Source organism: Lagenorhynchus albirostris, chromosome 19, assembly GCF_949774975.1.
Source record: "Lagenorhynchus albirostris chromosome 19, mLagAlb1.1, whole genome shotgun sequence".
NCBI classification, from domain to species: Eukaryota; Metazoa; Chordata; class Mammalia; order Artiodactyla; family Delphinidae; genus Lagenorhynchus; species Lagenorhynchus albirostris.
This window is the reverse complement of record NC_083113.1, coordinates 36,667,609-36,682,035: the sequence shown is the minus strand read 5'-3', so window position 1 is coordinate 36,682,035 and position 14,427 is coordinate 36,667,609. Positions and strand designations below refer to the sequence as shown.

Genomic DNA, 14,427 nt, shown 5'->3' with positions numbered 1-14,427 from the left:
TGTTTGCCCACACGTGGAGAAAGAGAGAGCTCTCTGGTGTCTCTATATTCTATAGACACCAATTATAGTGGTGTCTATAGTATCAGGGCCCCACCCTTACAAACTTCCTTAACCTTAATTACTTCCTTAGAAGCTCCATCACCAAATATAGCCACACTGGGTGTGTGTGTGTGGGGGGGGTTAGGGTTTCAACATATGAATTATTGGGCTACACAAACTTTCAGTCTATAATAAACACTTATTGACTTATTTGCTAAAGGAAACTTTTCTTATAAGGATATTAATGTTCTATGAGAAAATATCCTTTGATTTCCAATTCCAAATGATTCAAAGGCTGAATATCAAGAATCAAAGAGGAGGGCTGCACTGGTGGCGCAGTGGTTGAGAGTCCGCCTGCCGATGCAGGCGACACGGGTTCGTGCCCTGGTCCGGGAAGATCCCACATGCTGTGGAGCGGCTGGGCCCGTGAGCCATGGCCGCTGAGCCTGCACGTCCAGAGCCTGTGCTCCGCAACGGGAGAGGCCACAACAGTGAGAGGCCCGCGTACAAAAAAGAAAAAAAAAAAAATAGAATCAAAGAGGAAATTTCTCCTAGACTCCTCAGTAGAATTCTGATGTTCACCTCTTTAAATGATGGTATTTAAGATATTTTAGAGCAATTTTTCTTCCCCTCTGAGCCTTCTCTACTTAAATATAAGCAATCTCAATTTATTGCTCATGTTACGTGATATGAGGCATGTCCAGGGAAAGACTTGGAAACCATCAATATTTCTTTTAAAATTCTATATAAGACCCTGGCTATATATGCTTTCCAACAGCCTGAAATTGATTCTTCTCACTGACTTATTTTGAACTACATATAACCCCCCGTGACAAAATAACATGAACGGAAATAAATATGAGCCCCACAAAATATGGCTAATGATTACTTCTTCATTTATTCAGCAAATATTTGCTGAGTATTCATTATGCATCATAAATTGGTTATTTGTTACTTGGAAGTTCCCTAGTTTATTTCTGTATCCCCAGGGTCTATGATATCCCCATTACAATATCATTTCTTTGTGGTAAGTGTTCTGATGAAAATAAAAAGGGTTTTAAAAGATTACATAACTAATTTATCTGAGGAGATTGGGGACAACTAGTAAAAGAAAATTTCCCCAAAGGAGTGATATTTAAGCACAGACATAAAGAATGCATAAATTTTAATAATTCAAATTAGGGCTGAGGAGGGATAGAGAGATTATGAGACAGAAAAAAGAGCAAATATGAAAGCCCTGAGGACAGAAAATCCTTAACTCAGAAAAGACCAGGAGGGCTGGAACAAAGAGAGAAAGAAGAGTGGCAAGACCAAATAAAAGTAGGTTAAACGATGTGACTAATGTTGTCATTAGTCAACAACTAATGTCAACAACTAATTGTCAACAACTAATGTTGTTCTGCGCCAAGTCCTGTGCTGGAGACTGAGACTAGAGCTGTGACTAAGGCTAGTCTCCCTCAATGGGCTTAGAGTTTAGTGAGATAATGCACACATTTTATTGAATATTATCTATTTGTCTTAATATTATCTATAATGTCAAAACTGTTGCATAAAAATTCTAAGCACTTAATTTTAAAATGGCTGCCTTTGTTAACAGCCTCTAGCAATTTCCAGTAAAATTACAACAAATGCTCTGGAATAGCAAAACAGCAAAACTAAGAATACAAGTAACTATTTTTATTCGAAATTAATCTGTTGTCAGAATCTGAGAGAAATTTCATGCATAATGGCATAACTGTAATGTGCTATCTGAAAGCAAGCAAGCCTATGCACCTACTATTTACCTGGTCCTTTCTTTACTATTTATTTGATATATACCTTGTATGACTCAGACAAGGAGTAAGGAATGCAACAAACCACTACTTTAGGAATATCGTCATTTGAAGTATGCCTGGTGCTATTTGTCCACTTTAACTCCCCTTCATGATCTTTCCTTCAACAGTTGGTCGTAAACAGAAACAGATGGGTGTGGAGTATGAAGCAAGGTTTTTAAAATAGAGTCATTCATCCTCCTTGTTGTAAGGCTCATAAGCAAAACATTCCAGGAGGATGAGAAAACAGGAAAATCCGTAACTGAGAAAAATAATAGGGAATACAAACATTTAAATATTTCACCTCCTGAGAGTATCAGAGAACTAGGTGATAAGGTTATGATATGTTCCTATCTCAGTGCAACTCAACTGCACTATATGGGTAGCATATCCATGGACATTAGTCTATCCACCTGGATATTTGTCCACCCTAGAGCATGCCAAATGCTTTTGGTCCATTCTCTTCTTAAATAGATCTTGGCACAATATCTTTCTATCTTTTGTCAAATTCTGTCATTATATACTCAACTTCAAAAGATTTAATTTTTTAAAAAAAATCAATGGTCATTTCCTCTTTTTGTTTCATATATTTTTCAGTTTTAGAAAATGTCTGTGTTTTCTCTAGTAAATCATTATCAAGTATCCTCTTATATTGGGTATGCTCAAAAAGAAAAATAAATAAATGCACTAAATATAATAAGTAAGGGAAGAAGCCATAAGGACAGAACAGGTTAGGTTGTAGAGAAAACAAGATGATATAAAATAGAAATGCATGCACATATGAAGGACTGGAAAGAAGATTTTTAAGTAACACAATAATACAATTGAAGCCAAGTTTAGAGATAGTGAACAGCTAAGTTACTATCCTTGATATGACTGCCTTTTCCCTTTGCATCACTGTAAAACAAATAAAAGAAAAAATTAAAAAGAAGGAAATGAGAGTGCACTTTTACAAAAAGTGTCTTCAAATAAACACCATCAATCATCTTAATGTTCAAAGTCAAAAGCTATTTTCTCTTTTTTAATATCAAGAACAAGGTACAGGTGTCTACCATAACTCCTTATACTCAAAATTGTATGTGGGGTTCTTGTTAGTATAGTTAAGATGAAAAAACAAATTAATATAGGCATTTAAAGCTATAAGTATCTCTCTAAGCACCGCTATAGCTGCATCCATTACTTTATGATTGACTGCATTTTCACTTACATTGTCTCACATTTTCAAAATTTCCTTTTGATTTCTTCATTGAATCATTGGTTATTGAGGAATGCATTGTTTAATTTCCACATATTTATGAGTTTCCCAAAATTTTTTACATTATTGATACCTAATTTCATTCTATTACTGTCAGAGAATGCACTTTGTATTATTAATACTTTGTATTATTTAGTTTATGCCTAGCCTATAGTATACCTTGCAGAATGTTCCATGTGTACTTGAGAAGAATATTTATTCTGCTATTTGGGTAGAGTGTTGTATAAATACGTTAGGTATACTTGGTTTATACTGTTGTTCAAATCTTCTATTGCCCTATTTATTTCTGACTAGTTTTCTTATCCATTACTGAAAGGAGAATACTGGAATACCAAACCATTACTTTTGAATTTCTAGTTATTATATCCTCAATAATATATTACGTATGCATTGTGTTATACAATTGCTTTTAAAAGTTAAGAAAAGAAAAAAAACTATGCATTTATGCTGTCTTTGATAACTACATAATTACTTTTCCTGATGCTCTTTGTTTTTAATGTGGAGTTGAATTACCATCTGGGGATATTTGCTTTTCAGTCTGAAGAACTTCCTTTCCTGTTTCTTTTAAGACATGTCTGCTGGTGACAAATGCCCTCAGTTTTTTTGTAATCTGGGAATGTCTCTATTTCATTTTTTTTAAAGATAGCTTTGCTGAATATGTGATCCTTGGTTGAAAGTTTTTGCTTTGAGCATTCTGAATGTGCTAGCCCTCTTCCTTCTGGTGACCATTATTTCTATAAAGATTTAGTTGTTAATCTTACTGGGGTTCCCTTGGAAGTGATGAGTCAATTTTCTCTTGCTTTCAGCATTTTTTTTTTTTTCTGTCTCTTTGTGAATCTCTTTGTGTTTACGTTCTTGATGGTTGTTGAGCTTTCTGAATGTGGAGACTAATGTTTCCAAAAATTTTTGAAGTTTTCAGCCATATTTTTTCTTTTCCTTTCTTTGTCTCCTAGTATTTTCATTTCAGGTATATTTGTGCACTTAATGATGTCCCACATTTTTCTGAGGTTCTCTTCATTTTTCTTCTTTCTTTTTTCTCTATATTCTTCTTCAGCTGGCATATTTTCTATTGATCTAGCTCCAAGTTCACTAATGCTTTCTTTTGCCAATTCAAATTTAGAGTTTGTAATTTATCATTTTAGTTATTGTACTTTTCAACTCCACATCTTCCATTATGTTCTTTTTTTGATATTCTCTATGATATGACATTGTTATCACTCCTTCATTTCCTTCTTTAAAGGTTTACTGTAGTTCACTGAACACGTTTACAATGGCTCCTTAGAAGTCTTTGGTTAATCTGGTATCTGTTTGCTCTCATGGACAGTTTCTTTTGCCTGCTTTTTTGTTTTGTTTTGTTTTGCTCTAGTTTATGGGTCGTGCTTTCTTGTTTCTTTGTATATCCTGTAATCTTTTGTTGAAGACTGGACATTTTTAGAGAATATATTATAGCAAATCTGATATTGACTTTTCACTGAAGGCCTGTTACTGTAATTTCCTTGTTTATTTGTTTAATGATCGGCTAGATTACTTTAGTAAAGTCTACTTCCCCTCTGCAGTGGTAAGCCTCTAATGTTTCACTTCAGGGGATCCCAGCCTTGGGTATGCCCACAGTCACCCTCGAATGGCAGTGGTTTTGGAGGGGTTTACTGTCTCTTTCCCTGACTACACCCAAGTTGTTAAACTCCACTGATTGCCAGATGATTTCTGTATTGTTTTAATTTGGGGCCCTAAATTGTTCTACAGACTAATCCAACCCAATCTGGGCTCCTTCAAAAGGGTATTTCCCTTGGCAAGTGTTTTAGATTTGTTTTGAACCTGGCAGCCTCCTCTGCCTCTCTTCCCTGGGTTCTTTGCTTCTCCACTGAGGCAAAACTTTGAGCCATTGGCTTCGGAGCTGAATTGGAGACTATGCTGGGTTTCTCAGAGTGACGCCTCTACTGTAGGAGCCAGGCACTTGATGCAAGGGAACAGTAGCCTCAAGTCTTTTGGGCTTGGCTCTCCCAGTGTGAAACCACTGCTTTACAGTCCAGGGCAAGCACAATCGCGGCCCTGTATTCCCTGTGAAGCCTTGCCAAGGTAGAGCCTCTGCTGCACAAGTATAGGCTGTGAAGAAGAAAGGAGCCCCTCTTCTTGGCCATACCAATTCAGCATTTAGTTGATCAATAGGTAGCTAGGAGCAGGGTGAGAACTGGCAACACCTTGCCCTCCAACTGCTAGCTGGGGGGGGGTGGTGGTGGGGGGAGCCCTGTGTTCTTGGCTGAACCCGTTTGGAGTGGAGTTTCCATCGCGCAGAGCTGAGAGAAGGGATGAAGGAACTAGGTTCCTACCAGACTCTAATAGATTTTCTTGAATAAACATTTCTGCATTTGCTGCTTGTCTCCAGGACCATTTCCAGAGACACTCATTTTTTTAAATGTTATTTTATAATTCTCCCCAGTTCCACTGGGGAGCAATTCTGTGGAGTTCCTCATATTATCATGCTCCTCACACATATCTCTGTGTTGAGATATATTTTTATAAGTAAAAAAAAGGTTTCGAAGTTTACTAGAATTAAAATCAATGCATAAAACAATCAGGTGAACAATGAGATGAAAATATAATTTTAAAAAGGTAATATTTACTAAAGAAACAAAGTACATGCAGTACTAATAGTAAGTGTAAAAAATATGTGAAAATCTCTTGTAGCTAAAATAAAAACATTTTAACATATATTAAAGAAAATAAAGAAACCACGATATTGGTATAGAAGACTAAACATAATAAAGCTGTCAGTTCTCTCAATTTATTTACATCTTAATATAATTTCTACTAAAACTCTTATAGGAATTTTCACGGAACTTGATAATCTCTTCTATATTTGTCAGAGATTAGCAAATGAACAAGTATAGCTGAAATATTCCTAAAGAAGAACACGACAGGGGAAAATACCCTAACAAACATCGAGATTTATTACAAATTTTTCATACATAAAAAGCATGGTATTGATGCAGGATTAGAAAAACAGAGCATTGGAACATGATAGAGAGCCTAAAAGGATGAAGATGCAAAAAAAAAATTGATTTGTGACTGAGAATTGAAGATCAGTGGGTAAGGGATAAGTTATTCTATAATTAACCTTGGGAAAATCAATAATCAGTACAGAAAAAACCAATTCCATACAATTGTTTAAATGTGAAAGGTAACATTATGAGAACTAATTTTTATATAATTAATAATTTAAAAAATAAGGCTAAATGACTAATCATTAAAGAGATGGATAAAATTGACTACATTGAGATTAAAATTTTAATAAAATGAAAAGACATCATATGTTTTAAAGAAACAAACCAGAACTTTGTTAAAGATATTTGCAACATGTAGATTGAAAGAAACATGTATTTCAAATACATGAATTTGAAGTGTGTGAAACTGCTAATATTCAATGGTTTTTTGAGTGTTAAAATAATGACAATTCAATTTGGCCTAATGAAATAACTAAATAATTAATAAATGCAAGTTCCAATCAAAAATATGGTAAAAAATTAATAGGCAAATAGGGAATTGACTTTGCCTGGAAGTAGCAGGTAAATTTTAGCAAAAATGACTCATAGACTCCCTTTACTCAGTCAGTAATTTTCTTTATATAGAAAGGGAGCAACACGTACAGATACCAGGAGTAGTAAAAAATGAGTATGAGTTTGGTCTTAGACCCATCAATGCTTTTCTAAGTAATAAAGGAGATGGTTTGGTTCTGCAATGAGTAATACTTCTGCTGCAGTTTCTAAATTATCATTATAGTTCGTTTTAAAGAGCGAATATGCAAAGATAGTTTCTCATATAAATAATGTTGACCACAGAAAGACAAAAGCCTCGTTGTAATTTTATTAATTGCATCTTGAAGAACAATTCCCATCTTCTGTTTTGAACTATGGTACATGAAATCACCCACAAATGTTCCTTGTACTAATTTTAACTGTATTCAGTCTTGTCACACACTTTCTGGAAATGTAACACAGCTATATATTCTGTATCTTTTTTGAGATGGTGTTCTCCTGCTTTTAGCTTAGTGCTATTTCCTTCTATGTCATGGAAATAAAGATGACTAGATCATTTGGAATACCACTGCTTACTTCCACTAGAGACTTCTTTTCACTCTTCAAATTACTAAATAATGAGGCACAACCAGCAATAATTTAGAAAAAAAAAATTGTTAACTCAGAGTTTTTTCTTTTATCTTAAACAAAGCAAAACCAAATATAATTTATACATTTATTTTAGGGAATGTCACTTTTTTTTGAATTCTGGTATAGTACTATATGGTACAGAAGATTTAACACATTTACTTAAAATCACTTGAGTGGAATATCTATTCATGTATTTGTGTATTCTGGAAACCAGTAGGACACTGATGACCAGGAACTGGACAGCAATGGTTTGGAATGCCTGCCTTAATATGCAACAACGAGGTAGACAAGTGTTCTGGCGTCTGCAAACTTGCCAATATTTGAAAAAATCCCAACTGAAATAATAATTTTGCCCAAACTGTACTGCACACATTAACCAAAGTTATGTTTATTTGCTTTTGGCTGGAATATCAGTGTGAAATAATCAGTGTTCCCATGTTGAATAGACCTATGTCTTTCATTAATCAAAATGAGAAAATAGATTAATAATTTATATATATATATGTATATGTGTATATATATATATATACACATATATACACACATATATAGCTATAGTTCATTAGATAGGGACGAATGACAATAAAGAGTTCATTTTGGGGGTGAAATTTTGAGAACAATAGCGCTACCACGGGACCAATCACTTCTCACTGGCCAGTTCTATATCGAGCTGAAGTATGCCATTAAGTATTGCTTAAATGTCCTTAAGTGTTGCTCCAGATAACCAATATACATTTCCATATGATTAATGAATACATTAAAAATGGACCACCTGCTCCTATGACTTTTCATCACTTAATTCTTATTTGTGTAACCACTAGAGGTCTTCTCTGCAGAATTTTAACATATGTGGCATATCTCCTCCAATTGGCAGTAAATGGGACTTTTGTTACGTGTTAGTGTAAAATGCTCTAGAGCATGAGTAAGTGTTTTTAGGTACCTGTGGGAGTCAAATGCATTGTTTTGTATGCCATACTGTCATATAGTCTACTCTTAACACAAAGCTTTTCAAACATGACTTTCAAATGTGATGAAATTCTGTCACGTTTGCATTATCAGGACAAACGAGAGAACATTAAACTTATTTATGGGGACTTGGGGTAATTTGTGTCTTCTAAAAGGACACCTGAAGAGCATTTTTGTAAAAGAAATCTTTTGCATTTACAAGGTGGTGGTAAAACACAATTAGTTTATCCTGAGACCAAGCTTACTGAACCTGTTAGGGTGTGGATGTTTTGGTCCATGCCAACTGGGAAAGTGGGAAAGGGGAGAGGGAGAGCGCTGGAGTGGTTCAGTGGAGTTGGGATTGTCTTGAGGCTTGCAGAGGATTTATGAACTAGAAAAACAAGTGTTGTTTGGGCAGCCGTTTTGAAATGATGCAAACTATTGTAATTTTCACTTTTTCCAGATAATTCCCTCAGCATTTTGGCAAAGCATAATGGATTCAACCGCCAGAAGCAAGAAGTCTATCTTTTACCAATCATAATCAGTGATAGCGGGAATCCTCCTCTGAGCAGCACCAGTACCCTGACCATCCGGGTCTGTGGCTGCAGCAGTGATGGTGTTGTCCAGTCTTGTAATGTTGAAGCTTATGTACTTCCGATTGGACTCAGTATGGGCGCCTTAATTGCCATATTAGCATGCATCATTTTGCTGCTAGGTATGTATTTTCTTCACAGCCGAATGGTCACCATTTTTCTGGTTCATAAATGACTGTAAAGAAGGACAGAAAACCCTAACCCAGCCTAGAAAACCCTAATTAGCATTCTTTGGAAGAAAAATTCCTTTGTATATACTTCTCCAAGCTTTGAGGTCACTAAGAGAAGGGGAAAAAAAAAGAATTGTAATAGTAAATATTCAATTGGAGAGAACTATTCAGTGCCTTTTTTAATCCCATCACTGGTGAAAAGACCAAGCATAATGGTGGTGGAAGTGGGGATGGACCTTTATGTGGTTACAACAGCAACTATTACATTAGAAGGCCTCCAGATCTTCTGATACACACCAGTTTACTTCAATGGGGGCACACATATGTCCAAAATACTCTTTTATCTAAACAATGTATAGATTGGGTTACTGAGTCCATCCAATCACAAAATTTGGTAAGACAAAAACAAACAAAAAAAACCCAAGCAAACAAAAAATACATTTTCTTCAAAATTGCATTGTTTCTCAGATATTTTTCTTGATACTACAATCAAATTTAGATGAAGATTGCAAAATAAGAAAAAGTTTTTGTAACTTTTCTACTAAAAAATCCAATTATAAAAATGAGATTAGACAGTAGGAAGACACACAAAAGGAAAGTTATATCTTATCCTCTCCTTAGATGAAGATTATGTCAGTTTTTACCTTCCTGGTTACATCTGTTCTGTTCACCCAGTACCCTGAGTTGATCATCGTTTCCCGCCACATTTTTTTAACGTCATTAGCCCAAGTTTGGTGTGGCTCATCTGGCTAGTTTTTTATGTGTTCCTCTCCCTTCCCCGACCCGTAGTCCTACCTTACCAGATAGTGGAGTGCTAGCTTTCATACAAGAGAAGAAGTTGCCCATGCAAAGTTGACATACACCTTAATATATCATTTCATCTGTGAATGGACATTATTTTATTGGAAAGAGTCTTGAAGGACTGATTTTAAAAAAACACCAAATGTACTGAATATGATCTATTCAGCTCCTTTTTCTTTATAGAAGAGGGTCATGGAGCCAAAAAGTACTGAACGAACTGCCCAAGACACACAGCAAGTTAGTTATGCTATCGGTGCTGTTTCCCTTTTTGGGCCGTTCACTCTAGAGCTCCTAACGGTATCAAATGTAGCTTTCACCATAAACAAATGCAAACTTGTGCTTTTAACCCAGCTTCTTCATCACCATGTAATAAACAGAAGCAACCTGGAATAGAATTCACTCAAAATTCACTGCTCATACTTCAGAAAGGTATTTCACTTAATTCCCAAGTGAATGCATGAAAGGTACGTGCTCAGTAAGTTTTTAAATAGCGCCCCTCTCTCTTAACATACACGATGCGTTGCTTGTGAAATTATACCTGAGTCTGGCTAATCGCTATTTTGTGTTTTTCCTGTAGTCATCGTGGTGCTGTTTGTAACTCTGCGGCGACATAAAAACGAGCCTTTAATTATCAAAGATGATGAAGATGTGCGAGAAAACATCATTCGCTACGATGACGAAGGAGGAGGGGAAGAAGACACGGAGGCTTTTGACATTGCAACTTTACAAAACCCAGATGGAATTAATGGATTTTTACCCCGTAAAGATATTAAACCAGATTTGCAATTTATGCCAAGGCAAGGGCTTGCTCCAGTTCCGAGCGGTGTGGATGTGGATGAATTTATAAATGTGCGGCTACACGAGGCAGATAACGACCCCACAGCCCCACCGTATGACTCCATTCAGATTTATGGCTATGAAGGCCGAGGGTCCGTGGCCGGCTCCCTCAGCTCCCTGGAGTCCACCACCTCAGACTCGGATCAGAATTTTGACTACCTCAGTGACTGGGGTCCTCGCTTTAAGAGACTGGGCGAACTCTACTCTGTCGGTGAAAGTGACAAAGAAACTTGACAGTGGATTAGGAATGAATCAGTGGGAACTGAGCATTCTGTAATATTCTAGGGTCACTCCCCTTAGATACAACCAATGTGGCAATTTGTTTTAGAGGCAAGTTTAGCACCAATCATCTATAAACTCAACTACATTTTAATGTTGAACCAAAAAAGTAATAATAAAAATAAAAAAGTATATGTTAGGAGGTTATAAATCTTGTGGAGTGTGAATTAAAGTATGTGGAGTGTCTAGAAGTCTTTGGATATTTGATATTTACCTGACCACCACAGAGATTGGGATCCTGGCTCGTCCTTAGAGAAATGGTTTAAAAAGAGGAAAAAATCAAACTTAAAAAGGTGCTTTCTTAGAAAAATGGACCTGCAAGAAATTTGCTACTGATACGTGTCTTCTGCAAGGATTTTTATAAATGCAAATGGTTTTTTCCCCTTCACCAATAAGGATCCCGCCACAAATGATAAAGCAATACTTGGTCTGCTGTACACTCTGACTTTCTGGAGCTTTGGGAGGCCTCCTAGATTATACGGTACAGTGACCACACCTTGTACATAATTGTTGGCCCCATTCATCAGAGACTGAATAGCATCTTTAAATATTGTGTCGAGCCTTAAAATATTCACATGCTTGTAATCCATTCCAGGGTGGGGACTGCCAACTCAATAGTGGGAGGAGAGAAATCCCATTCAAACAGGCTTGTTCTCTGGAAGCAGGATTACTCATCCCCCCCCGGTTCATCTTCTCCCACAAGGACACAAAGATAAACTGTGTCACACAGTGGACTACATAAGAGACAGATGATTTTATTGCTAGCGCGTGAATTTATTTGTTTAATCCTCGAAATAAATATTTTATTGATGTCCATTAATGCTTTTATTTATTAAGGTTGGTAATCTATAGATTAAGGGACTATATGAAAAAAAACCCTAAATTATATCCATTAATAATACTTTAGATTGTTTTATATAAATATATATACAATGACTGTTTAATACATGTACATTTTGATGAGATGAGTATGGCAGGCAATATTATCAAAAGGGAAGCTAATAGTCTCTTTAGAGTAGAGAGTGTTATTGTGACTGGTGATGGCAGGAACAGCATTTTCCCAGAGAAACTTTTGGACTGTTTTCTATTTTGTTCATAATCCTAGTATTTGGTGTTTTTACTACAAGCACAAACATCTGAAAGTATATTGATTCATGTGAATATTTAAACTCTAGACTTTTAGATGCCTACATAATGCCCTGCCCAGTAAACATGCTTCAAGTTGCCTCCACAGTTTTAGAGCAGGAACTGATTTGTACATAATTTTACTGCTTCTGTTTTTAGCACTTCTCTCCCTGATCTTCATGGTGATGCACAGAATGTCTTAGACTCCAAAAGAGAACAGCACTAGAAGATGTGAGCATATTCAATTTCTAATGCAAACCTGCCATTTAGGAGTAGAAAATGTATGATAAAACTCAAGTACTACATGCAGATCATTTTAATTTTCTACTTTGCTTTAATGCAATATTGTTTATTTACTCCATGTATTGTATTCAGAGAAACTCCTGTATTGTTTCCTACTTTGTGAAATATATTTTTATAAATACCTTTGTTGTCATCACTTTTTTTCCCCATGAGATGAAGATCGATTAACAGAGTCATCAACTCTAATTAGACTTCTAGAACGTTCAACTAAATTATCATAAGGATCACTTTTATTTGTAAGAGTCTTCATTATAAAGAACCAGAAATGAGAAATGGTTTGGCAATGATCACACAGCAAGCTACCAACAGGGACATTAAAGAAACACAGTGTATGTGAAGGCTAGTCCAGCTGAGCCAGCTGGGTCCTGCGGGAAGCAAATGCCAAGTCAGAGCTAGGAGTGAAAGATAAAGAGAAAGGAAACAGGATGGAGCAGCGAAAGTTTTCATACAGGAATGCAGATTTTAAAACTTGGAAAAGTAGAGAGATTAGGAAGCAGGATTTGACAAGAGAGCCTTAGACTGCTAAGCAGACCTGACAAATCTTTGCAAGGCAAAGCAGGGATTTTCATGGAATCCTGTGAGAGGAGTCTCTCATTGGGAAAAAATAGACTCCAGGTACTTCCCTGGTGGTCCAGTGATTGAGAGTCCACCTTCCAATGCAGGGGGCGTGGGTTTGATCCCAGGTCAGGGAACTAAGATCCCACATGCCACGGGGCAACTAAGCCCGTGTGCCCCAACTAAAGAGCCCGTGGGCCTCAATGAAAGATCCCGCAGGCCGAAATTAAGACCTGATGCAGCCAAAAATAAATAAGTAAATAAATATTAAAAAAGAAAAAAAAATAGACTCCAGTTGCCCTGCCACCTCAGTCATTGGCTTGGGGCTGCCTGAGAAAAGTATGGCTTTGGCTAGAAAACCAAAGGCACCAACTTCTGGAGGCTGACTCCACTGTGATTTTTATGAAGTTTGACTATTATACTTAGAATTTACAACTACCCAGTGCTCAGTGACTTAACTGACACCTTATTGAGTTTCTCTTGCCTGAGAATAGTTCGTCTTTAGTGCTTATCATCATGGCTATTGAACACTTTTCCATGAAGTCAAAATGATGGCCCAAATTGACTTTAAAATACACCAGGACTTGGCACAGTGACTAAAGCAAATACTTGGTGAATGCAGATCATTAATGGTAGTTTTAGTAGTAACCAATACTAATATTCTGACTATCTCACATTCTAAACCAAGGCGAGATTATTACTTCACTTATCTCTTGCATACCAGACTCATTTCTAGTGTACCTTTCAGTGAAATGGCGTAGGTTAGAGACATATAAACATGTCTAACAAAAATTACACTAGTTTTCAGGAGTATGAAATCCATATCTTCCAATCTTGGCAATTAATAAAATAATCTTCATATGGTGATTTTCAAGGGCAGGAGATAATATCTGGTATACCAGTTGTCCAATCTTATCTCAAAATTTACTTTGCCCAGAAAGACAGAATGAAAGTGTGGTTTTCTTGTTGATTTTCTTTGTCACCATCATGCTGACTGTGCTTAATAGCCCATTTAAGGTTTTTTTAATATGGAATCAAGTAAATGATACCATGTTCATACAGGGATGAGCTATACTTTTAGAGTACCCTGAATTTAATAAAGATCTGAGGAATATACACACACACTCTCACACACACACCCCTACCTTGACTTCAAGTACTTTTTACTTTGGCAATAGAGTTGCTAAAATTTCCTGAACCAAAAGAGGTTGATGGGGTTCCTAAACTTTTAGGATTTGAGTATGCCATACACAACTCTTTAAATAATGCATTTTTTAACTTTATTAAAGTGACTATTTTTGTCTCTGTGCATTGTTTTCTGTCGCAGCAATACTGACAAATGTCTTACATATTACATGTGTGGTTATTTGGCAAAAGAAATGCTCATTCAGTCCATAGGCATTTTAATGTGTCTGTAGGTCTTTATCGTGTCCCAAGCATCAGTCTTTTTTCATTCTTGAAACTTATCCCTGCCCAAGGGTTCTCTGCCTAATGGAGAAGAACCAGTGAGTTGGAACCAAGTGAGACAAAATTATCTCCCTCTGCCTACTT

At 36.3% G+C, this 14,427-nt stretch overlaps 1 protein-coding gene across 2 annotated transcripts in view; it reads left to right on the top strand.

Annotated features, from left to right (window-relative positions):
• CDH8 (cadherin 8) overlaps positions 1-12,323 on the top strand; it is a 363,158-nt gene extending 350,835 nt beyond the window's left edge. The window contains exons 10-12 of one of the 2 annotated variants that reach the window (XM_060130251.1): positions 8,677-8,928; positions 10,355-10,537; positions 11,489-12,323. In XM_060130251.1, the coding sequence (XP_059986234.1) occupies positions 8,677-8,928; positions 10,355-10,537; positions 11,489-11,511 (458 nt within the window). In that variant the 3' untranslated portion in view covers positions 11,512-12,323. Of the gene's footprint in view, positions 1-8,676; positions 8,929-10,354 lie in introns of both variants that reach the window. The other variant, XM_060130250.1, reaches the window with a different exon arrangement.
• The last annotated feature ends 2,104 nt before the right edge of the window (positions 12,324-14,427 follow it).